This window comes from Protopterus annectens, chromosome 2.part0 (genome assembly GCF_019279795.1).
Source record: "Protopterus annectens isolate FY-2018-M chromosome 2.part0, PAN1.0, whole genome shotgun sequence".
NCBI lineage: Eukaryota > Metazoa > Chordata > Ceratodontiformes > Protopteridae > Protopterus > Protopterus annectens.
Window position 1 is genome coordinate 905,902,987 of NC_056728.1, and position 27,002 is coordinate 905,929,988.

At 41.4% G+C, this 27,002-nt stretch overlaps 1 protein-coding gene across 1 annotated transcript in view; it reads right to left on the reverse strand.

Annotated features, from left to right (window-relative positions):
• LOC122793290 (anthrax toxin receptor 2-like) overlaps positions 1-27,002 on the reverse strand; it is a 3,151,219-nt gene that overhangs the window by 261,117 nt on the left and 2,863,100 nt on the right. The window contains exon 9 of the mRNA XM_044061158.1: positions 26,225-26,389. Within this exon, the coding sequence (XP_043917093.1) occupies positions 26,225-26,389 (165 nt within the window). The remainder of the gene's footprint in view (positions 1-26,224; positions 26,390-27,002) is intronic.

Consider the following 27,002-nt stretch of genomic DNA (forward strand, 5'->3'; position numbering starts at 1 on the left):
AATACTACCTTTATTTTTTTTTATTTTACAGTTGACTGTAAAACTGATTGAAATACAGAAAGAAAAAACAGAAAACTGCACTCAATCTTCACCTTATATAGTCCTACTATATTGATAAGGGCAAATCAGGGAATAATGTTTCAAGGCTATTGTCACTTGATGAGTGACATATGCTTAGTTCTTCACTTCCACCCCAGTTATAACAATAGCAAGGAAAAGTACAGTTGTATTCCACTTGACGATGTTCAAGTAGATCAATGTTGCAATACTGATTCTTGGGTGTTCTTGCCATGCAGAAGCCTGCAATCATCCTCAGCTGATGGACATCCGAAGCCCAATGGCTGGACATCAAAGTACAAAAGGGTGTCCAGCTAACAATTAATAAAGAGCTGAAGGATTTTATCTTGGAGGGAAAGACAGCAAGTCAAGTAGGATAAGCTGAGTCTTCCAACAGAATAAGGTGGTTTGGGATTATCCAATTTGAAGGGGGGTATTTCAGAGATACACTGTTAGGCTCCTATACATAGCAAAAGCAGAAACCTATAATTCAAAGTGGAAAGGGATTATGACAAAACATTCACAAAGAAACAAAGTATTCTAAGAACCAAACCAACATGGGAATGGAGAAAGGAGATTCTGCCAGTAGGGATGACTACAATTATGAATACAGACAACAGGCAAGAGGGGCTGGAATTATTGGAGATAACTGGCAAAAGAACCAAGGTATTGAGAGCAAATAATTAGAGAGGGAAAGGTAATAGAATGGGAAGTGGTCAACCTAAACCAAACATTAAAGTGGGGGAATGAACCCAGCCAATGGGGATGCACAAGCCAGTGCATTTCTTTGTGCCAGTCCCAAGCCCAGATAAATGGGGAGGGTTAAGTCAGGAAGGGCATCCAGTGTAAAACCTCTGTCAAACAACATATCTGGGCAACAATACAAATTTCCATACCAGATCGGTCGAGGCCCGGGTTAACGACGACCGCCACCAGTACTGTTAGTCAACAGGGTGCTGGCAGAAATTGGGATACTTCTGACCGAAGGAGGAGAAGGAGAAGAAGAGGGGGAAGGCATACCTGAAAGCAGAAAGACAGGAGGAAGGTTAGGAGTGTAGTAGTGAGGGTAGGAACTTTGAATGTTGGCAGTATGACTAGTATAGGAAGAGAGCTGGCTGATATGATGGAGAGAAGGAAGGTTGATATATTGTGTGTGCAAGAGACCAGATGGAAGGGGAGTAAGGCCAGGTGTATATGCAGGAGGGCCAGTCTGAAGGAGATTGGAGAGGGCCAGTCTGAAGGAGATTGGAGACTGTAAAGTGGTGACAGGAGAAAGTGTAGTTAGGCAACATAGAATGGTGGTCTGTAGGATGATGTTGGTGATCAAGAAGAGGAGGACAAGTGTGAGAGCAGTGCCAAGGATCTAATGGTGGAAGTTGAAAATGGGTGATTGTGAGGTGGAGTTCAGGGAAGAGTTAAAACAGGCACTGGGGGACAGTGAAGAGTTACTGAACAGCTGGGTAACTACAGCAGAAATGGTAAGGGAGACAGCTAGAAAGGTGCTTGGTGTGACATCTGGAGAGAGGAAGGAGGACAAGGAGACCTGGTGGTGGAATGAGGAAGTACAGGAGAGTATACAGAGGAAGAGGCTGGTGAAGAAGAAGTGGGGTTGTCAGAGAGATGAAGAAAGTAGACAGGAGTAAAAGGAGATGAGGAGCATGGCAAAGAGAGAGGTAGCGAAGGTTAAGGATAAGGCATATGGAGAGTTGTATGAAAGGATGAACACTAAAGAGGGAGAAAAGAACCTGTACTGATTGGCTAGACAGAGGGACCGAGCTGGTAAAAATGTGCAGCAGGTAAGGGTGATAAAGGATAGTGAGGGAAATGTACTCACAAGCTAGGAGAATGTGTTGAGCAGATGGAAAGAGTACTTTGAGGGGCTGATGAATGAAGAGAATGAGAGAGAGAGAAGGTTGGATGATGTGGGGATAGTGAATCAGGAAGTGAAACAGATTAGCAAGGAGGAAGTATGGCCAACTATGAAGAGGATGAAGAATGGCAAGGCTGTTGGTCCAGATGACATACCAGTGGAAGCATGGAGGTGCTTAAGAGAAATAGCAGTGGAGTTCTTAACCAGATTGTTTAATGAAATCTTGGAAAGTCAGAGAATGCCTGAGGAGTGGAGAAAAAGTGTTTTGGTACTTATTTTTGAGAATAAGGGTAATGTGCAGAGTTGTAGTAACTACAGAGGAATAAAACTGATCAGTCACAGCTTGAAGTTATTGGAAAGAGTAGTGGAAGCTAGGTTAAGAATGGAGGTGATGATTAGCGATCAGCAGTATGGTTTCATGCCGGGAAAGAGCACTACAGATGCGATGTTTGCTCTGACACTGTTGATGGAGAAATATAGGGAATGCCAGAAGGAGTTGCATTGTGTCTTTGTGGACTTGGAGAAAGCATATGATAGGGTGCCTACAGAGGAGTTGTGGTATTGCATGAGGAAGTCAGGAGTGGCAGCGAAGTATGTAAGAATGGTACAGGATATGTGCGAGGGGAGTGCGACAGTAGTCTGCAGTGGGAGTGACAGATCCGTTTAAGGTGGAGGTGGGATTACATCAAGGTTCAGCTCTGAGCCCTTTCTTATTTGCAATGGTGATGTACAGGTTGACAGATGAGATCAGACAGGAGGCCCCATGGACTATGATGTTTGCAGATGACATTGTGATCTGTAGTGAGAGTAGGGACCAGGTTGAGGAGACCCTGGGAGGTGGAGATATGCTCTAGGGAGGAGAGGAATGACGGTCAGCAGGACTAAGACAGAATATGTCTGTGTGAATGAGAGGGAGGATAGAGGAATGGTGAGGATGCAGGGAGTAGAGTTGGCGAAGATGGATGAGTTTAAGTACTTGGGATCAACAGTTCAGAGTAATGGTGAGTGTGGAAGAGAGGTGAAGAAGGGAGTACAGGCAGGGTGGAATGGGTGGAGAAGAGTGTCAGGAGTGATTTGTGACAGACTGGTACCAGTAAGAGTGAAAGGGAAGGTCTACAAGAGGGTAGTGAGACCAGCTATGTTGTATGGGTTGGAGACGGTGACACTGACAAAAAGGCAGGAGTCAGAGCTGGCAGTGGCAGAGTTAAAGATGTTAAGATTTGCACTGGGTGTGACAAGGATGGACAGGATTAGAAATCAGCATATTAGAGGGTCAGCTCAGGTTGGACGGTTTGGAGACAAAGTCAGAGAGGCGAGATTGCATTGGTTTGGACATGTGCTGAGGAGGGATGATGGGTATATTGGGAAAAGGATGCTAGGGATGGGATGAAGCTGCCAAGTAAGAGGAAAAGAGGAAGGCCTAAGATGAGGTTTATAGACATGGTGAGAGAGGACATGCAGGCGGCTGGTTTGACAGAGCACTATGCAGAGGACAGGAAGAAATGGAAACAGATGATCCACTGTGGTGACCCTTAACAGGAACAGCCAAAAGAGAAGAAGAAGTTTAAAGTGGGGGAATGACAAAAGGATCATTAGGACATCTATTGTTATGATAAGTATATCCTTCTTTTGATCATTGATGCAGTATTTCAACACCAGCAGGTAATTCCCAAAGCTTATCAATTAGAAAGAGTGAATAGACCACCTTTATGTCAGAGAAGCTGCCTACCCATCCTGAAAGTACAGATCTAGTAAAAGTAGTTCTAGATCTAGGGGAACGTTTCTATCCTGTAGTGTTTTGTGAAAGTATAAACAGATGATCATCTGGTTACCTCTATAACAGACCTAGAATCACTTCCCTTGAAGAAAGTCCCAGAAGGCAATATTGCCCTAATGGAGAGGGTCTTAACAGGGGAAGATAAGGACTTACCATGATGACAGTAACATAAATAAATGGATTTAGAGATCCAGATAGCTTGGGGACCAGGTTGCCTAACTTATCTTCATAGAAACAGACAAAAAGTTGATCTGTCTTCTTAATGTCTTTAGTCTTATCCAAATAAAATATTAGTCTGTGCACATCCAAGGATTAATAGCCTGACTGAAAGACAAATCATTAACCCACTTTGGGCATGAAGGAAGGAAGGATTAACTCTAAGAAACACCTCATCCTTATGGAAAATAAGGCAGGTAGGAGAGGCCATAAGAGATTGGGGTTTGAAAGCCCTTTTGGCAGTGTTAAGAGCTAGTTGCAAAATTGGTCCCGAAGTACAGATATCTAGAGTTATAGAAGATCCTGGTTCAAAAGGTGACTAAGGTTTTTGAAGCCAAAATTAAGATCCCAGGGAGGGGGATTACCTTGTTATTTGGGAGCAATCCACTTTGTAGGGTAACTTGATGATGAAAAAAGGGGGGTATTGTTGTCTGGACCAAAAGGGAGTCACCAGCAAGATTTTGGTCAGTCCCTTTGTATCTTCTTCAGAACCTAAATGAAGTGGAAGGAAAGCATAAAAGAACATCCTCTCCAAAGAAAAATACAGTGTATCTATCCTCCAGGCCTGGGGACTAAGGATCTTGTAATAAAACAGACTTAGTTGTCTATCATAATACAACCACAGCAAAATAAAGATGTAAATTACCACAAAAGCTGGCAATTCCAAAATTTTCATTAAAACACAATAAACATTCTAGTTCCTTGGCCCACTGGCCTTCAAGAATATCATTCTTAAATACTCATATCAATTAAAACACTAAATTCAATAAAAAAAACATCCAGTCCATTCATTCATTCAATATTATAACTTATTGTGTTTTATTTAATAAAAGTTTTGGAATTAGTTGTCTATCATGACTGGAGGCAAAAAATATATTTGAAGAACACCCCATTTGTGGACTATGTTCAGGAAGACCTCTCTGTTTATTATCCATTCATGAGGATCTTCCATGGACCTGTTTAGAGAATCTACAAGAACATTGTCCTGGGATGGAATGTAAACTGCTTGAAGGGGTCCACTTGCTTTTATAGCAAGGTCCCAAGTAAAATAGAGAGTTTGTAAAGTTTATTGGACTTTGTCTCCTGCCTTTTTGTTGATATACCACAACTGTTGTGTTGCCTATGAAAATCCTGGTGGCTTTGGATTCTGTGTGTGAGAGAATACATGCAGAGTTTAGATGAGGGCACTCTCACATCTTTTACACTTGATGTTCTCCCTGCTTTCTTTGGGAATCCACTGACCCTGTACCACCAGGGAACCTATCCACATACCCCAAGTGAGATCTGATGCATCTATGTGAAGTTTCTGAGTGGAAGCAGATGATCGAAAAAGCCACATGGATTCAGATGGACCTGAAAAATCTATCATTCTGTTTTCTGAGAAGGAAGAAGGGGATCTGAGTATCCAGTGGGTGGCAAGGTTCAGGCCACACATACTTTATGTACCAATGGACTTTACCGTGTGAAGCAAAGCAAAGAGAACCATGGAATGGTAGCTGCCATGTACCACACAGTTTTTCGAATTTCACTTGCAGGACAATTTTGAAGAGGAAAAAGAGACTGAAAGTATGTGGAGAGTCTCTGAACTTTTTATTGTGGTAGAGAAGCTGCCATATGTTGGTTTTCAGTCTGCAACCCAGAAAAACAAGATCCTGGGTAGGAGTCAAAGCAGCCATTTGCAGATTGAAGTTTATGACTAGTCTCTGCATAAGACAGCTAGTGAAGCTGAACTGGGTTAGCAGGTCATCCAGGTATGGAAATATTTGGATTCTATGAGATATGCAAAAGGCAATAGCTGGAGCTAGACAGTTTATGAAAACCCTGGGGGCCAAAACCAACCTGAGGGAAAGCTGAGAACTTCAAGTACAATAAACAAGCAGGAAATCATGACAAGTTTTCTGTAAAACAGGCAATGGGAAAATTAAGGTAAGCATCCATCAAATCCAAGGAAAACCAAAATGCTTGAGGCAGGATGAAGGGGAGAAGAGTTTGAAGAAAGAGAAATTTGAAGAGAGGTAACCTCACAAAAGTACTGAGTTGGCAGCATCCAAACTCCATCTTTTCTAGGTAGCAGGAAGAGTCTGGAATAAAAGCTTTTTTCTAGATTTTAAGATGGTACAGGTTCTATGGTACTTGGCTGAGGAAACCATGCAAAAAAGAGAAGGAAGAAGTTGCAGCTGTTTGGAGTGAGTGGGAGAAATGCCTCTGAAAGGTAATACTTCTTTCCAAGACATCTTGTAACCCTGTTGAATGATGGAAAGCACCAACATGCCTGAGGTGATGAATTCCAAAACTGGAAAGGATGATGCTAGCCTTTTTGACAAGGGAAGTAGGTGACTGAGGAGGGAAGGGGAAATAGAGTCAGGCTGACTTGTATAGAAAGAAAGGTTTCCCTGACATGGACTTTCTTGAAGGCTTGCCCTGAAATTTTTCTTGGCAGCTCTCTGCTTTTCTGAAAAAAAAATTGATCCCTATAGGAAAAGAAGTTGGCTTAACCATGTAATTCCTCTTATACCTATGGAATTAAGTGAGAGAGCACTACTTAATATATTGCGTGATTTTACCTTTTTCTTGCAAAGACTTGAAAAGTTCTGCAACAGCTGATCCAAAAGGAAAACCCTGTACAAACTGGGATTTAAAAACTTAGTTTTAATATTCTCTGGAAGAGACTATAAATGAAGCCAGTCAAATCTCTTGATAACTGATCCAGTACGAGCCACCCTGGATGACGTCTCTACTGCATCATAACTACATTTAATGGAAGTCTTGTCACTTGAGTAGCCTGACCAAGCATAGAAATAATAGCCTACTGCTTAGTTTCAGAATCCTCTAGGATAGTCAAAGCCTTCTTCAACACACCCAAGATAGACAAGTATTTAGTCATTTGAGTTTGATAAATTCAATGCTCTGAATGCAGATGCATAAAAACCTTCTTACCATATCTGTCCATGGTCATGGCCCTACTGTGGACACAGAAAAGCAAATGGATCCACCAAAGGATTTTGACAGGGACATTTAAGATCCTCTGGCACGTTGAAAAACCTATGAAACTTCACAAGGGCTGGAGGCTGTGAATCAGTAGATGAAGAAGTGCATGCATCTAGGAAGACCTCCAAGACTGGGGGAACAGGGACAGGTGTAGGAACTCCTTCCTCCAACTACTTACATTACCTCATCTGCATTTCAGAAATTTTTCTAGATTACCATTCAAAATATTTCATTTTTGTAATGGTTTCCCCAAAAGATATTAACTCAACAAAAGAAATGGGAGACAGGGTATCATCATCCTCAGAAGCAATCTGGTCTAGAAAATGAATTTGAGAAGAATAAGCTAAAGCATGATCATTTAAATCAGATTCTTCCACCTCCTCCTTAGAAGATGATTCAGTATGTCTCTTCTAAGAAAAGATAGGAACAGACGAATATGAAAGAAATGGTATCTTCAGAACAAAATGGCCTTCTATATGCCCTGTGAGAATTCCATTCATTCCTTTTCTTGAGATAATCTGAGCAGGAGAAGCATTCTTTGTCTTTTGTTTCTTTCCTTAGTGGTAAAGTCTGCCTTCATGAAAAATGGTGGTTCAAAACCCTGGTGGATCTCCATTTAGGATACAGACACCTCTTGTCTGACTAGGATGTGAGGAATGCCATCTGGCCCCTCTGAAATGATCAGCCTTGGTTCCCCCTTCTCAACCATATCAGTGGGAACAGTCTCATTGGACGTATGTGAGTCAGATACCATAGTGGACTTCATTTGGGTTGTATTAGCAGGTGCCTGAGAAAATCAGATAGAATATGAAAAATTACTCTCGAAACTCCCATAGCTACACTGATCAACCACTCCATCACAGAAAGACATATCCCAACAAGTTGGAAAATATCCTGTATTATACCACTGCACAAATGGGGGGATCTCCACTGAGTTCTCCAACTACAGACCCATTGCCATCATATCCCCTTTCTAAAACACAAGAAAGATGCATCCACATGCAGCTTATAAACTACCTACTACATGATAACCTCTTAGCTACCACACAACACAGGTTTCACCCACACCGCAACACCACAAGCACCCTGCTTAGCTTCACCTGCTCAATTATCCAACACAGAAATAACAGGCTGTTTCATTCATCTTCCTAGATCTCTCCAAAGCCTTTGACACTGTTTCCCATCAGAAACTACTTGATGAACTAGCAAGTCAAAGTCAGCCACTCAGCTCTAACCTGGTTCCATAGCTATTTATCAAGCTGACAAGCAAGCTGTCAAATGGCAGCATGAACTCTCATCTCTACTACCCATTACCTTAGGTGTACCCCAAGATTTTATTTTAGGATTCCTACTTTTTAGTATTTTCACCAACCAATTGCTCTCATCAATCCCATTAGCCTCCACTGTCAGATATGCAGATGACTCCGTACCTTCCCTAAACCAACTTCTTTCCACAAACCAATAGTCATTCTTAGCAGTCGAATCATGGCTGTCTGAATCCCAACTAAATCTGAACGTCTACAGGAACAAACTCATGCCCTTTCACCCCAGCAAATCACATGACTCCCCGAACTCCATTCCAAATACATTATTTCAACACTACCATAATACCAGTCATAACCCAAACAAAATTATTAGGTGTGCTAATCGATAACCTGAAATTCGACTTACACTTAGCAGAATCCATCAAGAAGACACATATTAAACCAGGCTCACTATATAGAATCAAGTCCTTCCCAAATGGCTAGAGCTACCTCACCACCTAATGTTCAGTCAGCTTACCTTTGCTCACAGACAACTCTACCATTCTGATAACACCTCACCCTTCAACAAATGCTTCAACCTTACACTAACAATCAACTTATCTGATCCTCCAATAAATCCTTGTTACAAGTCTTCAAATCTTACAATACAGCTGGTGACTCTTTCTACTCTAACTATATCTTCAAAAAAATGGAACACTATCCCTCAGCCCATCATAACCACTTCAAACCCAACTCACTTTAATAAAACTCCAAAAATAATTCCTCTCTATAAACTTTGCTCATGCTTTTGTCCAGGACAGCCTTTGCACCAACCATCTAATTAACTTGTTCTCAGCATGTATTCCCACCTATACTTACTTCTGTTTCTAATGATTGAATGAGCTAATTTGTCCCTCACACAATTTTTTACTGCAATATAATACACTCCATCAAACTTCTGTTAATCATTATCTCTACTTTTTACATTTCTGTTCATCTAGGATGTGTATTTTTGTGTATTAGATAATAGATAAATTCTATAATCTGTTGTTGTTGTGCTACTTTGAAAATGTTTATGCATGATGTATACACTTTGGGGTATTTTGAAAATTCTGTAACTATTTCTGGAGATTTTCTCCCAGGACCACCACTGAAAATAGGCCTACACCCTGTCGGACTATCCCAGTAAACAAAAATAAATAAAATAGACAACAATGGTTCCTGCAGCAACTCAATGGAATCTGACTGGGCAAATAAAGGTTCAAGCCAGGGCTTCTTGAATTTCTTTGTGAGTGGGAAAGTGGAACATTTTCAAGTGAGTCTTTAACAGAGGAAGACAGTGTCAAATGGTTTTTGGTACAGATGACTGACAAGTCAATTTTTATATTCTTGCTCAGACGCAAGACAAAATATGCACTGGGAGTACAGGTCCTTATAAAGAATCTGCTGATCACAATCACACTTCCCTCTCTTAGCTGATATCTAACAAATCTTACTAAAACACTCAAGTAAAATAAAGGTTCCTCAATGGGGCACTTATCTGAGTAAGCAAGGACAGAGTTAACAGCCAACAGCCATGCTAAGTACAGACTGATGGATTTGACACCAGCTTTCAGACTGGAGGCAAGACAGTCTGTGGATCTTAATGTTTATATATTTGCTTATGTACCAGTCAAAAAGAAAACAATACAAAAAGTGAAGAAATCAACATACAAAATTATTTAATGAATAATTAATAGGGTCCTAATGAAAACTTCATATTGAGAGCATTATTCAGATCATTTGGTTGCCGCCTCACAGCAAGAAGTTCTCTGGTTCGATCCTCGCCTGGGATGCCTTCTGTGCAGAGTCTGCATGTCCTCCCTGTGGTCACGTGGGTTTCCTCCGGGTGCTCAGGTTTCCTCCCACACCCCAAAGACATGCTGTAGGTGGATTGGACACTCTAAATTGGCCCTAGGTGTGAATGTGTGCGCCTTCTGTGGAAGGTTGGGTGCTGGGCTGGCAACTCGAAACCGTAAAACTCCATTGTCAATCATGAGCGGACAGGTGATCCACTGTGGTGACCCCTAACCGGGAAAAAGCCGAAGGAAGAAGATTCAGATTCTTTGGTTGTAAGGTTTCAAATACAAATATACAACACCCTTTTTTCATAATTATTCAGACATATTTACAATGACACAATTAAAAATACATTAAGCATGTCAGAATTACCATTATGGGCTTCCTTTCCAAGTGAAATGTTACATTTTATGCAATTCAAGTAAAGGTTTAATATTCAGTTTTAAATACTTGTGTCTGGAGTTTTTTGCGAAATATTTAAAGACTGGCTTTTTTAAGTGTAAATTGTAATTCATTTTCGTTTTGCTACAGGACTGTGGCTGGTGGAAGCATTACTGTATCTTGGGGAGAACAAGGTTTTGTTACTGGATAGTTACCATTTAAGCAAGGACTTTTTGGACAAATATGTTTTGTGCGTGCATGTGTGTGCATGTGTGTGTGTGTGTGTGTGTGTGTGTGTGTGTGTGTGTGTGTGTGTGTGTATAAAATTAGTTTGGACAAGTTTCAACTTACTGTTGGTAAGATTCCACTGTAAGGCACTGGGCTCAACCTCAGGTATATAAAATCCTGAAAAGCCAGAGGTTTTAACTCTGATTTACAGCACTACAGTATAAAGCAGTATTTTTTTTTTAAATCATATTGCAGCTGCTCATTAACCTTGGCGCTCAGTACCTCTAAATGCTCTAGTCTACATGCTACATTGCAGTGACTGCACTCTGTTCCCCTCCCTCCACTTCTGCTCACTAACACTATCATTTGACTCCAAATCAGTGAAATGGGTCTCCTGAGACTGTGCACATAAAAAAAGGAACAGCAGCTGAAAAGACTGATGATGTATGTGTTTACAAATTAACCTTACTCTCAGTAAACAACCTTCCTAACCATACTGTTCACCACCTTTATTTCAGTAGAGAATTTCCACTGAAATGGACATGCTTTCCAATCTCCCACACCTGTTAAGGGTTCCCCTTTTCCCCAGCTTTAATTACATCCTACTTACTGCAGGTCTTTTAAATGTTTCCCATCAACCCACCCCCACCTGAAATAAAAAAGACCACAGTAAAGAACTTCTCGAAAGCCGACTTCACACTTCTAAAGACTAGTGTGGTCTCCTCGCTGAATCACTTACAAATGCCTTCTGCCAGCACCTGCAGGACTGCATGGATAAGGCAATCCCAAGCAAAACAAAGACTCTTTGTACCAAAGGCAAGCATCCACTCTGGTGGACCCCAGCCATAAACAAACTCTACAACAAAAGGAGGAAGCTACTACAAGATAGAGCAAAATCCTTAAAAGGTAAGACACCCTTGATCACTATAAGTAAAAACTAAGAGCTCTCATAAAATCATCCAAAGCAAATTTTGAGAGAAAAATAGCTAAAGACTCAAAAGACAATCATGAAACCTGGGAGGAAACTCCCAGATATGCTCAGAACTAGTTCAAAATGATGTGAAGATTACTGATCCTACAGACATTGCCAACATACTGGCTGACAGGTTCAGTGCAAACTTCTCCCCTCCCCAAAAGGAGATTGCAGCCCCCAAACATCTCAAGTGAGAACTGCTCCACAGCATCCATGGGACCTGATGGTGTTCAACTCAATGAGGAATTAAACCCACAGCTAGGACAGCTGTTTAATCATAGTCTTACCTCTGGACATTACCCAGGTGCAACTGTGGTCCCAAATTACCGGCCCATTAGCTTGACAAGCCTTATCTGCAAAGCCATGGAGAGGATCATAATGGACAATTTGCAGACTTTGGATCCATCCCAGTTTGGCTTTGTCAAAGGCAGATCATGCCTTCTAAACTTGGTTGACTTTTGAAACAGTCACCAAAGCCATTGATGAGGAAAGGCAGTCCATACAGCCTACCTCGATCTGGCGAAGGCCTTTGATACAATACCCCACTCGGGTATCATTGAAAAACTCATCAGCTTAAATGTTAACCCATACATCACAAGATGGGTTGCAAACTGGCTGAGTGACAGAACCCACAGGGTCAGAGTTGCTGGCGCCATGTCAGACTCAAAGCCTGTCACAAGTGGTGTACCACAGGGCTCAGTCCTGGGCCCACTCTTGTTTGGCATCTACTTTGTACAAGCAAACACAGGAGGGTTATGGCTGACAAAGTTTGCAGATGACTGCAAACTGGCGCCATAGTAGAAAACACATCTGACATAGATATCCTTCAGAAGGGTCTCACAGAAACGGATAACTGGTGCCAGAGCCATGGCCTAAAGTTAAATGCCAAAAATGCATAGTCATACCAAAAACAAGGTTACCCCTAGCTACCAAATAGGTGGCAATCCACTGAGTACAGAAGAAGTTATCAGGGACCTGGGGACCCAGGTTGATAGTAGTCTGTCATTCGACACCCATGTAGCTAAAGTAGTTAGGAAGACCTTCTACATTGCCCACCTTATCATGAAGGGATTCTCATCTAGATCAAGGGAGGTCATAGTCTCCCTATACTCATCACTCATCAGACCAATGATTGAGTACAATGCCCGAATGTATCTGACCCGACACTTGCAGCAGCTGGAAAGGCCACAAAGTTCCTCACCAAAAGGATAAAGGGTCTCAAACATCTGTCCTATGCTGCCCGACTGAAAGAACTCCAGCTCTATTCAGCTCAGAGGTGACCTTTGCCTAACATACAAGGCCATGTCAAACCCAGATTTGATGAATATGCTTCACCTCAAAAATCTAGATCCGTCAGAGCCACAAGGGCGGAGACTTAAACCCTATTAATAGGACGTGCTGGAGGGATAGATTCATCACCCAAAGACTCCCTATGCTGTGGAATAAAATCCCGGTATATGTGAGGCAGAGCATGGCCTTGTTCAAGAGAAATCTTGACCAATGGATGGGAGATCGCAGATATATCCCAGGGATTACCTCAGTGTCACTGCTCAACAGAGGCACAGCAAAATAATGGGTATAGTTCCCCATACTAAAGGGGTGGCGTAAGCCACAAAACTATGGGCTAGGCTTGTAAATGCCCTCGGGCAGATAGCCTAGTATGAACCTATGAACCTATGAACCTATGAACTAGATAATTTATGTAGACTGGAGTCAAATTCAACTACTGTCCCTGGCTAACAAAAACTACAAAACAACTGATGCAGACCCGAGGCAAAATCTGGAAAGAATGGCAAAAAAAAATCTTCCATCATACAAATGTACAGACAACTCTGTAATCAAGTCAAAAAGCAAATAAAAAGGAACAAAGAATACTACACAAAACATCAGTCCAATAACATGAATAACCACCCAAAGTTCTAGTCAGCAGTGTCATCTCTCCTTAATCCTGAAACCAAAGCAACTCCCACTCCATTCCCAGACAAAAGTAGCCAAGATATAGCCAATCTTTTCAACACCCATTTATCAATCAACTAATATTACTTCAAATCTTACACAATCCCCCTCCAACTATGATCCTTTGCACAAGTCCTCCCCACATTCCCTAGACACCAATTACTCACTCTTTGCACTTACCTCCTCTTCTCTCTAAAATCTGTCCCCAGTGCCACAATTAAGAGGTTATTACTCAAACTTAAACCAGGTAGTACTGCACCAGATGACCTTCCACCTATGTTCCTGAAACTTGCTGCAGATTCAATTGCATATCCCATTAGTATACTAATAAACACCCATTAATCCCTTGCACCACACACTTGGAAAATGTCTTTTATTCCACCATTACACAAGGGTGGCATAAAAAATAATCTTTCTAACTACCACCCAATTGTTACTCTTTCCCCTATTTCTAAGATTCTTGAAAAATGCATCCAAAAAGCCTTGACTATCTCTCAAACAATCAAATTCTCACACCCACACAACACGGGTTCAGGCCAGGATACAACACCACATCTGCCTTAATCTCTTTCTTGGACACAGTTAATAAAAACAGGGACTCGGGCAAATAGGTCTCCTCCATATTTATTGACCTCTCAAAAGCTTTCAAAACTATTTCACATCCTCTTCTTCTCAAACTTTTTCAAATAGGCCTCTCCTTCACGTCTCTTAATTGGTTCACCAGCTATCTAACCAAGAGACAAAACACAGTCAAGTGGAATTCCCTCTCATCTTACCTACTCAACACCACTGGTGTTCCCCAATGTTCAATACCAATACTAGGGCCCCTACTATTTAACATTTTCATCAACAACTTACACCCATCAATCAACCATGGATCACTTATAGAATACGCAGACAATTCCACCATCACTTGCTCAGCAGAATCCATCCCCACTCTATTAAACATCACCCAACTAGCATTTTCCTCTACAGAAAATTGGCTTAACACAACCTGCTCCTCAACCTCAACAAACCTAAAATACCTCTGCCCCCCCCCCCCAAAAAAAAAAATCCTTGGTAAACAAAGACCTTTTCAATATACCGGCTAACAATAAAACACCCAATAAAACTGTGTCCCACACAAAACGTCTCTGTGTCATAATAGCAAACACCTCAAATTCGGCTTATATAGTCAACACAACATAAAAAAACTTAAAAAACTGGGCCTTCTTTATAGGCATAAACACTTTCTTAATCCTACTTCCAAAAAATCCTCTTGCTATTATCTGCTACCTTCTCTTACATATAGAGTCCCACTACTAACCAATCTACTTACAACACTAAAATCTAAACTCGAAACTTGTTACAACAAAATTGCCAGATTTGCAGCCATTTCCTCTTATTCCACCCACCACTGCAAAGCTCTACATCTTCCTAATTGGCTTAACTACCTCGTCATCTAACCTACATACAACTAACCACTGCTCACAAGATGGCATACAAACCTTCGATTTGTCCTGCATTTTCCTCAATTTTCTCAAACTATACACCAAAAAGAACACTCAGATCAGGACAACAGCTCCTAGAAATCCACAAACCTCATTTTCCCACTGACCAGCTCCTTTACTCTTATTGTCTCTCTATCTATATGGATTTGTAATTGCCTCAATGCCCCCTCCACCATCTACCATCCCCCACCATAACGCCTTCCATTCCCTAATTTCCATCCTCTTCATAGCTGCATCCTTTCAACATGTACTTTTGCACACATATCTTCCCATCCATTAATGTCCCTTCTCTTTTGTCCTATCTACATACAATTGCAACTTGTTATTACTTTATCCTCTTCTACATCCTTACTCAAATGTCTCAACTACACATATTTTAGTATGCAGCCATTGCTAATGGTTTAAACAGCTGAATTTACTGTTTTCTCTTTTGAATTAGGTGTAAATTATAACCCAAAGACACCTTACCTGTACAATATTATTTGTTTGTTAAATAATAATAATTTATTACTATATGTAAATTGTAATCCTTTGATATCTTATCTGTTCACAATTGTCTTACTTGCTACTCTATTTAAATTGTAATTCTTAAGATGTTTGCTGTACAGTTGTATTCAATTGTTCAAGACTGTTTTGTACTTGGAGCCTTTCTACCCAGGTCTCCACTAAAAATGGGCTATCTTGGCTAACCAAATGCCAATAAATAAATTTGAGTATAGCAGCTGCTGCTACCCAAGTCACCATTGTGAATTTATCATAAGCTCATAAGACCACACTTCTACTCATGAAAAATTATTTGGTGGAAGCAGAGGGGATTTATACACCTGTTCACTACAATGAGTATATGTAAATGGCTTAAGTAGGTAGTGTACTAAAACAAATAAATTAGAAAATATGACAATAAAAGAAAAGTAAAACAAGAAAAAGTATCAAAAAATTAAAACTAATTTTGTTTTCACTGTTGATTGCAAATTTGATTAAACTGTAGAAGGAACATAGAAAATTGTGTATAACTTTCGCCTTATACTTAGTCCTGTTATGATGGCAAAGGCAAAACCACAAAAAGAATAAATCAAAGATACTTTTTCTTGAATGAGTTCCATCTGTTCAATTCTTTATCATAATCCAAAATGCTACCAATAACCAGAGATCTGTAATTCAAACAATCACTTTTATTTTAAATATATAAAATACTCACATAATAGTACCTTGGTGTATACCTTCAAGGTGTATGGTACACAAAGTAGAAACTACTTACAAGAAACCAATCAATGAGGCTTCAATACAACAATAACAACTCAACATACATAATTAGTTCATAGGAGGTTACTAGGCTAATGGCCCTGGGGCCCTTACAAGCCTAGCCAAGAGTTTATCCCCAAAAAAGAAACCTCAGTCAGCACCTGTCAACCATGTCAATAAGGGGCAAAGATGGAACCCCTTGGACAAATTTATGATTTCCCATCCACTCATCAAGGCTCATCCATTCAAAGAGAGTCAGTGAGGTACTCTGTTTGACATGTATGGGAATTCCAGGGACAGGGCAGCCTCTGGGAGACAAACTTGTCTCTCCAGCAGGTTTTGTTGATGTCACATATTAGATTTAGGCCTATCGAGCAGGTAATGTGTGAGGAGTTAGACTTACGGATATGGAGCATCTCTAGTAGGGCAGGGTCTGATATTGCCTTGTAGGCAAGACAGAGATCACCTCTGAGCAATCTGTATGATACCGAGTAGAGTGATAGTGATTTAAGCCTATCCGCATAGGATAGGTGTTGGAGGCTATGGATTCTCTTTGTGAGGTACGTCTGTGGCCTTTCCTACTGGTGTAGGTGTTTGGAGAGATACATACCAAACATAGGGCATTATACTCAATTATAGGTCTAACCAGGGAGAACTACAGAGAGGCAATAACCTCTTTTTTTCTGGATGCAATCCTTTTACTTATGAGCTGAACCAAGTAAAAGGCTTTTCTGTCCACCGGAGCCACATGATGGTTGAATGTGAGATTGTTGTCAACCTGAGTACGCAGGTCTCACACCAAAGTGTTGTGTGCTTAGGAGGTTTCCGTTCATGTAGTAATCAGTAGTGTTTGCAGAATGGTATTATAATACATTTTTTTGCATTTACCTTAAAGCCATGACTTCGGCATCAGTTATTTGCAGCTGTGAGACCCTCCTGCAGTTATGTTAACATCAATTGGGGAGTCAATGACAGCACGCAACTTATAGTCATCTGCAAACTTGGTCAGCCACAGGCCCTTTGTCTTTGCTTGGACCTCTGAAAAGTAAATGCTAAACAGTAGGGGTTCCAGGACAGATCCCTGGGGAACACCACTAGTGACAGGTCTGCTGTCGGATGTGGCAGCACCTATTATTACCCTGTGAGTCCTATCTGTGAGCCATTTGGCAACCCATCTGACTAGATAGGGATTAACACCAAGTTGCGTTAGCTTTCTGATGATGCCCGAGTGGGGGATTGTATCAAAGGCCTTGGCCAGGTAAGCTGTATGTACTGACTCTCCCTCATCCAGGGCCTTGGTGACTGTCTCAAAAAAGTCAACTAGGTTCAATAGGCAAGATCCGCCCCTGACAAATCTGAATTGGGTGGGATAAAGTGCTTGGAGACTGCCTATGTTCTTGTTTATGGCATTCATAATAATATGCTCCATGACTTGATAAATCAGACTTGTCAAACTGATGGGGTGATAGTTTCCCAGGTCAGTAGTGGCACCACCTTTCTGCATGGGGATGACAATGGCAGTTCTCCACTCTGCTGGAATGAAGCCTGTAATTAGGCTGTGGTTGAATAGGGTGCTCAACGGCGAAGCTAGTTCTTGCTGGAGATGGTGCAGAATACAGGCTGGGATACTATCAGGTCCCATGGTTTTTTGCCTTGGATAGGGCCTATAACACTTGATCTATGTAGATGTGAAGTATGGGACAAGCATTGGGGATGTCAACTGGGCCTTTTGGGGGAGTGATAAGTGAGTGAATTTGGCAATGAATCTATCAGCTAGCAGATTGGCTAAGTCAGCAGGATCAGTGAAAGTGGTACCATTAAGTACTAGTTCTGAACAAACTTGGGTTTTGCCATGGAGGTTCCTAATGTAACAGAAGAAGGATCTGTGGTTTCCCTTTGTTTTGGAAGCTAGTTTCAACTCATAACTGGCTTTGGAGGCTTTCACTAGTGATCTAATTTGCTTATTGAGGTGGAGGAGGGAGTTTTTCCAATCTGGAATTTGATCCTTTTTATCCTTGGACAACACTCTTCCTTTTATTGTAAAGCCTGTTGATAGAGCATGTCCACCAGACAGGTTTGTGTTTCCTTGAGGAGCAGATTTTAGTTCTGTTGGGTATGGCTGAGTACATGCAGTTATACAGTTGCTTGTATACTGCACTGGTGTACTGTTCAGCATAGTTGTCTGGATCATCTGAGAGGGGTGGTGGTGTGAAACTGATGTTACCCTCCCTTAGGAGGTTGTAGTCAACTTTAGAGAAGTTTTTTAGCCTAGTTCTGGCTGGGGAGGGGCTGGATGGGATAGAAACTTCAAATGAGACAGAGAGATGATCAGATCTCACCAGGGAAGAACATGTTGGTGAGAACCAAGTCCAGTATGTTATCGCCCCTTGTGGGGGATGAGACCAGCTGAACTAGTGCATTAGAACTGATGAAGTTAAGGAATTGTTGGGTAAGTGCATTAGTGCAGGAATAGCTCACCCAGTCTTTGTTGGGGTAGTTGAAGTCACCAAGGATCAGGGTGTTAGGGGGTACCTTGATGGAGTCAAGTAAGTCTAGGTAGGAGGTGTGGGTGTCTTGAGACATGGAGTGGGGTCTATAGCTGGCTACAACTTGAATGGGTGTCTTCCCAACCTGTCAGTTGCACCTGGAGTAATTCTAGTGCATCATGCTGGTAAACCAGTCTGGAGGTGTGCCTGTCCTTAATGAAGACAAAGACTCTTCCACCCTCATATTGGGGTCATAAAGTGTGGTATGTGATCTAGCCTGGTAAGGTCCGGGGTGCTCTCTGCAGCCCTGAACCAAGTTTCCGTGACTGCACAGACATCGGCATCTTCCACTTGTGAGGAGTCTCTCCAGTAAGTGCATTTTCAGATTAAAGCTCCTAGCACTGAGCAGGATGACCTTCAATTTGCTTTTTGACATATCTTTTATGTTGGAAGATTTATCTTTGGGCATAGCCTAAAAAAGTCACAATGGGTGAGGTAAGAGCTTTGGTCAAGATCCGGAACCCCAGGGGTGACAGATGGAGGCCATCTCTGGCAGAGGCCTGTCAACCATGTCATCCCAGGCAGACAGCTACTGGATCCCCTTAGAAAGGCACCAGAAACTAAGCCAATTGTTGAATTCAAACATTTTATGTTGGTATTGTGGTATCATTCTTGGTGAAGGTAGGATGCTGCTTAGGGCTAGGGTCATACCTGCCTTGAGCATATACTCTGAGAGCTCAGTCATGTCTCTCTTCATATAGTACAGGGAGGTCTGTCTCAGGTCATTCACACCAACATGGATAATGACAGAGTAATACTTGTACCTGTTGTGGAGAGACTGAAGTGCGTGTGTGATGTGGCAGACTCTAGCACCTGACAAACAGCTGACTGTGACCTTATTCCTTCTTGAGCCTGTAAAGGAGGACATCAGTGTGTCTCACTATTGAGTCACCAATGACTATTATGTTTGGTTTACTGTTATGCCTTATGGGCTGCTTTGGTTTACTGTTATGCCTAATGGGCTGTGTTTGTGAGACTGTTGTTTAGGCAAGGGTGTGGTGCTTGTACTGGCAATCTCTTCTTTGTCAGGAGTACTGACTGTGGTGTGAGAGATCATGAATTCCAGCTTACTGATGTAGATGCATCTCTCGCAAGTAGAAGAATTATGTGCTAGGAAGAGAGGACTGTCCGTGAAGATGAGGCAGTTGCTACATTGTCTCAGTATGCCCATGTCGATCAGGCTGGTAGGAGAAACTGATGGGAATTGTCCAGACATAGTGCTCTGAATACTTGGTGGACTTATGGAGAACAGGCTTTGATAAGGGTTTGTCTGCAAAAACCCTAAATGTAAAATAAATGGGCAGAAGCACAAGTGAATAATGAATAATTAATTAATAATGAATAATTAACTCATAACAAAAACTTCATTCTTTGATCGTTATTCAGACCTTTTCGTTGTTAGATTTCAAATACAAACACATCCTACCCTTTCTTAATAATAAATCAGTTATTAAATATAAGCAAGTACAATAATATATTAGAAATAAATCTAAGTAAATCAGAATTAACATTATGGACTTCACTAAAATGCATCGATTTTGGAGGATTTCTTTCTGCTTGATGACTCTGACATGCTCCTGAACACAAAGTAGAACTGCTGATCTCACACAGACAACACAATCAGTAAATACAATGCAGGAAAGAGTTAAAGACACCAGAAAATTTAAAAGAATGACCATTAATATACACTTGTGGCATTACTGGAAAAGCTTACCAAGACTCTGACACAACTTGCTGTGAGGGAAAGGTTAATTTGCTTTTGATTTCTTACATTACTTTATTGACGTCTTCTATTTTGTATACTGTGATTTGTTTTTCTTTACACTGTGTATTACTTGTATTCTGCTTTGAACTGCATATTAAAACTTGGAAAGAGACCACAGCTGTGTTTGTTGCGAGTCCATAGAATTTTTTCCCATCATCTCACCATGTTTCTGTTGTGTTCTTAAACACAACTGTCTTTCTAGCTGCCTGTCCCTTATGTTAATTTGACCACATATCTCTTCCCTCTCCCCTTTCACTGGCTGTTGTAAGTAAGCATAAAATTATCATTTTGTGAAATCACTCACCCTCAACTATTTAAACTTATTGGCCATCCCACTGTATTCCATAGAGACAGAAAAGAAAAGTGCCCACCCCCTTTCACTCTACCTTTCTCTTTTAAAATTAGTGGCTCTATACTTAGACATTGCAGTGGTGGTGCTGTGGTAGCATTGTCACCTCACAGTAAGACGCTGCCTGGTTCGATTCTCAGCTAGAGCATCTTCTGCGTGCAGACATGCGTGAATGGGTGTACCTTCGTTGAAGGTTGTGCATCAGGGCTGGTAACTCGGCACGTAAAAATCAACTACCAATCATTAGTGGACCGGAGTTACGCTGTGGCGACCCCTAACCGAGAAAAGCCGAAAGACACCACAACAACAACACTTAGACAGCTGAAACTTTAGTTACGCCCCCTTTTCATATCTAACTGGTTGGTGCACACTGCAGCGTTTATAAAAATAACCCATTTTTCATCTTACCTTTAAACATCTATTGCAGGACCACCAGTTATTAGACAGCCCACATTCTGCCTCTCAGTAGTCATCTTGGGATTAGTACCTCTGTTTTCTCCAGGTGAGAGAAGGAGCACAGGGACGTTATTTCCTGGAGACTGCTGATCACCAGAAAGCCTAATGATTGCTTCATAGGTGACACTGTAGAGTTTGTGCATATATTCTGTTCCTAGTGAGAGAAGGCGCAGAGTACATTGATTCCTGACTGTTTCTGGTTGGACAGTGGGTTTCCTGTGATTAATGTTCCATATTGGTCTGGTTGCTATTCAAGACATCTACTAGGAAAAGGCTGCAACTAGCCTACCGACCCTTGCATCATCTAGGACAATACTGTGGATCACCAAACAGGCCATGTTTCATGCCTGCTTCTCATCTTCGGACTGCTGCTAACATTTTTGCTTCTGGTGACAGAAGCAGCAAAGGAGCACTGTATGCCAGCAGTGTGAAGCTCTGGTGACTCCCCTCTTTTCATCATTCTTGACAAGCTGATTCTTTGTTTTCAATGAGTACTGCTTGATTTGTTTTTAACTTCAGAATATCTGCTTAAATACTTCATAAATTTTCAAGGTCTACATATTAGTGTCCCCTCATGTGTTGGGCCGTGCCCTGTATAGACTCAGACACCATGAGTGACAATTTTCCTGTAAAAGCACTTCTGAAATATCTCCAATACCTAGTTGCACACAGGACAGCTAGTCTGCAGTGACAAGCACTGTCCCCAGAGTTGCAAATGGAATACTCCTGACACTGTTTTGTATTCTCACTCCAACTATCTAATCAATAAAAAGGGTCTGTTGCCATGGATATGAAGTTTCCCACTATCTCCATTATCAGCTTGGTGGATATGGGCATCCCGAGGCAATGTAGTGTAGAAATTTCCTCATGCTTACTGACAACTAGTTAATTCTCAAACAAACTGATATGGTATGTGAGAGATGTACTTACACAATGTTACTGGAGGCAAAGCTCTCAAATAAAAGTACTCAATGTCAATAAGGTTGTCAGTAGTACACACGCTGCACCTATCACATAAACTTCAAAAAAGACATACAAACCTACATATGCTGAGGAACCACAAAGACCTCCTAAACAAGTACACAACAAATACCTTCAGCAGCCCAAAATGCACTCTTTCAAAACAACACCCTCTGCAACACAGAGTTAACATCTCATGGAGACCTCTACCTCTAAGTCCATAAGGCAAGCCACCACACAGTCCAATACTCTGGTCATTGAAGACTCCAACATGAGACACAATGATATCCCTCTTACTGAGTAAGGAGAAAGTTATGGTCAGTTACTTATCAGGGGCTAGGATCCACCACAGTATGCACACACTCAGGTCATTGCATCACAAGTACCAGTATGACTCAGTCATAGTTCATGTTACAGTAAATGACCTGAGACATACCTCCATAGACTATATGAAGAGAGACATCATGGAGCTATCGGAATGTGCGTCTCAGGCTGGTATGAGCTTAGCATTGAGCAGCATTTTACCTTCTCCAATACGAACAAAAGATAATTGACTTTAATAATTGACTTAGTTTCCCGTGTCTTTCCATGGGGGTGCAATCAGCTAGGAAAGAAATGGTCAACAGACCACGCTGCTTTGCCAGGGATTGTCCTCACCCCTCCCGTCTAGGCCTTTGAATATTATCTAAAACATTGTCTGCCCCACATTGCCTTTTTTAGGCAATGCCAAACTGAAAGTAGTTCTGACATAGCAAATCAGAATCAAGAAAATCTAAAGACATTACTGCTCAATGCTAGGAGTCTAAACAAAAAAAACTCTAGTCCCTAGAAGCTGTCTTCATCCTAGAGAATGCTAATGTCTGAGCGGTCATTGAGACATGGTTTAAAGCCACTGAAAACACACCAACAGCGCAAGGTTATAATGCCTTCCACATATTTAGACAAGCTACTACACAGGGACTAAAGGTGGAGGTGTTTCTATCTACATCAAAAATAAATAAACTGCAAGGCTGGTCAAACAGGGCAATGCACTTAAGCTGCTCCATGTTCAAGTCACCATAGGCAAAATCCAATATCACTTCCTTGCCAGCTATCCCAGGTCCCCCACTATGACCCAGAAAACTCATAGCATGTTTTTAAACTTAATGGAAACACTTACCATCCAACCCAATACCATATCCATGGGCGACTTTAATTACTCCCATTATTAACTGGGAATCCTATATGACACTAAATGTACAGGCACAGAGGATTCCTGGATTTTGTAAACACAAATTCCCTGAACCAGATAGTCAATCCACAAACTAGGGGTGCAACCACACTGGATCTGGTCCTCACTAATAAGGGAGGAGTGCTGCAAACCCCCTACTGTAGTGTCTTTCTTGGTAAGGTCAAACCACAAAATGGTCTCTTTTGAAGTAAAAATAAAACCTGGACCCCCCCAGAATTACTCTAAAGCTAACCTCCTGCTATTAACTGATAACCTGGGAAAATGTCAAGCCCCCATAAACCCTGAGAACGCCACTGGCTATGCAGAACAGTTCACATAAACCCCGTACGAGCATGTTAACAGCTGCATAGAGGCAGCTGTACCCACCAGGAAGAAGTACAGAACTAACTCAAAAAACAGGACACCCTGGGGGATTCACAAAATCAATAGGCTGTATATCAGGAGGAAGAAAATCATGGCAAAAATTAGGAAGTGCAGCACCCATCAGGTAAAAACACTCTCATCAAACTGAACAAACAACTCAACAGGACAAATAAAGGCTACCAAAGCCAAATTTGAGGTGAATTTGTCCTCCCAGGTCAAGGACAACCACAAGGCATTCTTGCAACCTCAAAGGGAATACACAATTGTGTGCAGAGCGTATTGTAAATAGGGCCACCCATGTTAAGCCAGAAGATGTAGCAAACCTACCGGCTGATAAATTCAGCTCCATCTTACCCCCTCAACCTTCCCTCAGGAAGTACCATCAAATAAGACTCCCCCTGCTATCATTAGGGAATGAGTCCTTAATGCTCACTCTAAGGCCAACAACACTGCATCAATGGGCCCAGACAATATCTCAGGATGCCTTCTACATAGCAGGAAACATGACCTATCAGGGACTCTGGAATTGCTATTTAACTATAGCATCCAAAAAGGCGTCATGCCTCATGAATGGACAACAGCAATAGTCATTCCTCTGCACAAACTGGGCCATCTACAGACCCTGGAAAATACAGACCCATAAGTCTCACTAATCTTGTATGTAAAGCCATGGAAAGAATTATCATGGAAATGATCAATAGTGATATAGTAAACTTTCACACACAGTGGACTCAACCCAATTTGGTTTCGTCAAGGGCAGGTCATGCCTACTCAACCGGGTGGACTTCTTTGAGAAGGCCACCAAAGCAATGGATGAGGGCAAAATAGTTTACATCACCTACCTTGACCTGGCCAAGGCATTTGCCATAATACTCCACTTGGGCATTGTTGACAAACTCAAGAGGTTAGGTACAAACTCATATGTCACCTGGTGGATAGTCATCTGGCTCAGAGATGGACCCAGGAAGTTAGAATTGGGGAGTCCACCAGTAGAAAGAGACCAGTCAGAAATGGAGTTCCTCAGGTATCAGTCCTTGGACTGATCCTTTTCTGCATTTTCGCTGAAGTCAAGACCAATGTTAATGGTCTCTGGCTGACTACATTTGCAGATGATTGCAAATTAGGAGCTGTCATTGAATCCCATACTGACACAAATGTTCTCTGGGAGAGGCTGACACAGACAAACAACTGCTGGTCATAGCCATGAACTAAAACTAAATGCCAAGAAATGCATAACAATATCCTTTGGGAAGTCATCCACTCCTGGTAACTATCATACGGATAGCACACCCCCTTAGAGATGACCCAGTAGTCGGGGACATAATAGTAATCTTGCCTTTGATCATCACATGTCTGCAGTAGTGAGGAAATCATCCTATGCTGTGCAACTTATAAACAAAGATATGGCATCTAAGTCCAAGGAGGTCATTGTTCCACTGTAGTCAGCATTCATCATACCTATCATTGAGTATAATGCCTCCTTTGGCATGTACCTAACCAGGCATATACAACAACTGAAATGTCCACAGCGGTTTCTCACTAAAGGAATACAGGGCTTAAGTAAAATGTCCTATGCAGACCACCCCAGGGCCCTATCCCTGTATTCTGTATCCTACAGGCTTTGGAGGGGAGATCTACGCCTGACATACAGGGCATTGTCATACCCCACTCTGATGGACCTCCTGCATATCGACAAAACAAACAGAACCAGAATTACTCAGTCTAAAGACTTAAACCTTGCCTGTGATATAAACAGAACCTGCTGGAGAGAGAGGTATATCCCAGAGATTACCCCATCTTTGGAACAGACTCCCCATCCATGTGAAGCAGAGTTCCTCCCTAACCCAATTCAAGTGCAACCTGGATAACTAGATGGAGAAAAGGAAATTCATCCCTGGTTTGGCACCTATGTCTCTAATGGACACAGGCAACCTGTAAATGGTTCATCTCCCAGGCCCTATCTTGCACATGTTTTATCTCACAAGCTCCTGCTTACACTTATCAGGGATATCAGAACTTGTCAGAGGCTCTTGTGGTCGTTAGCCTAGTAAACACCTATGAACCTATATTACAAAACCTAGGTGACTGCCACCTACTGGTTTGATGTTCTAAAAACGTAAAGATTTCTTGGAAACCTTGGGTAAGACTGCTAAAATATACTCATATTCCTATCTTATTTACTTATCAGACTTACATTTCATAACAATACACTCCAAGTACAACTTCCATAAAACACAGAGAGCAAAGTAAGTTTTTGCACTTCTAAGCTAAGAATGCGCATTTGTCAAATTACCTTAACTGGGGTGTACCACTTGTGCTGTTCCTGAAAGGCAGGCTTGAGCTTGGATGGTTTTGGAAAAATAGGCTCTTCATTTTCCTCAGGGATAATCACAACAGCATTTTTGGCCTTTTCTAGCCGTGCCCCCTCTTCTGTGGATCCCTTATCTCCCCATCGAACCTAAATAATTAGAATAGAAAGATTAATAAGAAAGCACAAGTCTAAAACAAAGGTAATATTAGAAAAAACTATTATGTTTTACAGCACATGCTGCAATTTTAGTTGAAATGAGACAAAAACAAAAAAGCAAAAAACAGTTTCCAGAAAGCCACAAAGCTCAGAGTACACTATTAATAATAAACAAAAAAACATGTTGTTTTAGTGCTTTCATCTATTAGCAAGACATCTTCAGAACCAAAGCACAGTGATAGGAAATGATACTGAAGTGCCTCACTGAATCAGCTGTTAATAAACATAACCTCCATTCCAGACCAATCACACTTGTACAAGTAAAAACCATCATCAACCCATCCACTTACTATGGAAATGCTTTATCAAGGAATGTTAATAGTTTTGAAATAAATAAGAAAAATGAAATATCAATGCTGTGTTATATATAAGAGGTGCTTCTTTTCAATTCACTGTAAATAAAAATGCAGTCATTTAAACCCGGGGGTTTTGGCCGCGTTCAGCTTCAATTGCCAAAACATCTCTCTTTGCAACAGTCAAATTTGCCAATCCCCTGAGAATGCATGGGCTTGTACCTGTTCCAAAATAGAAAAACAGAATTTGT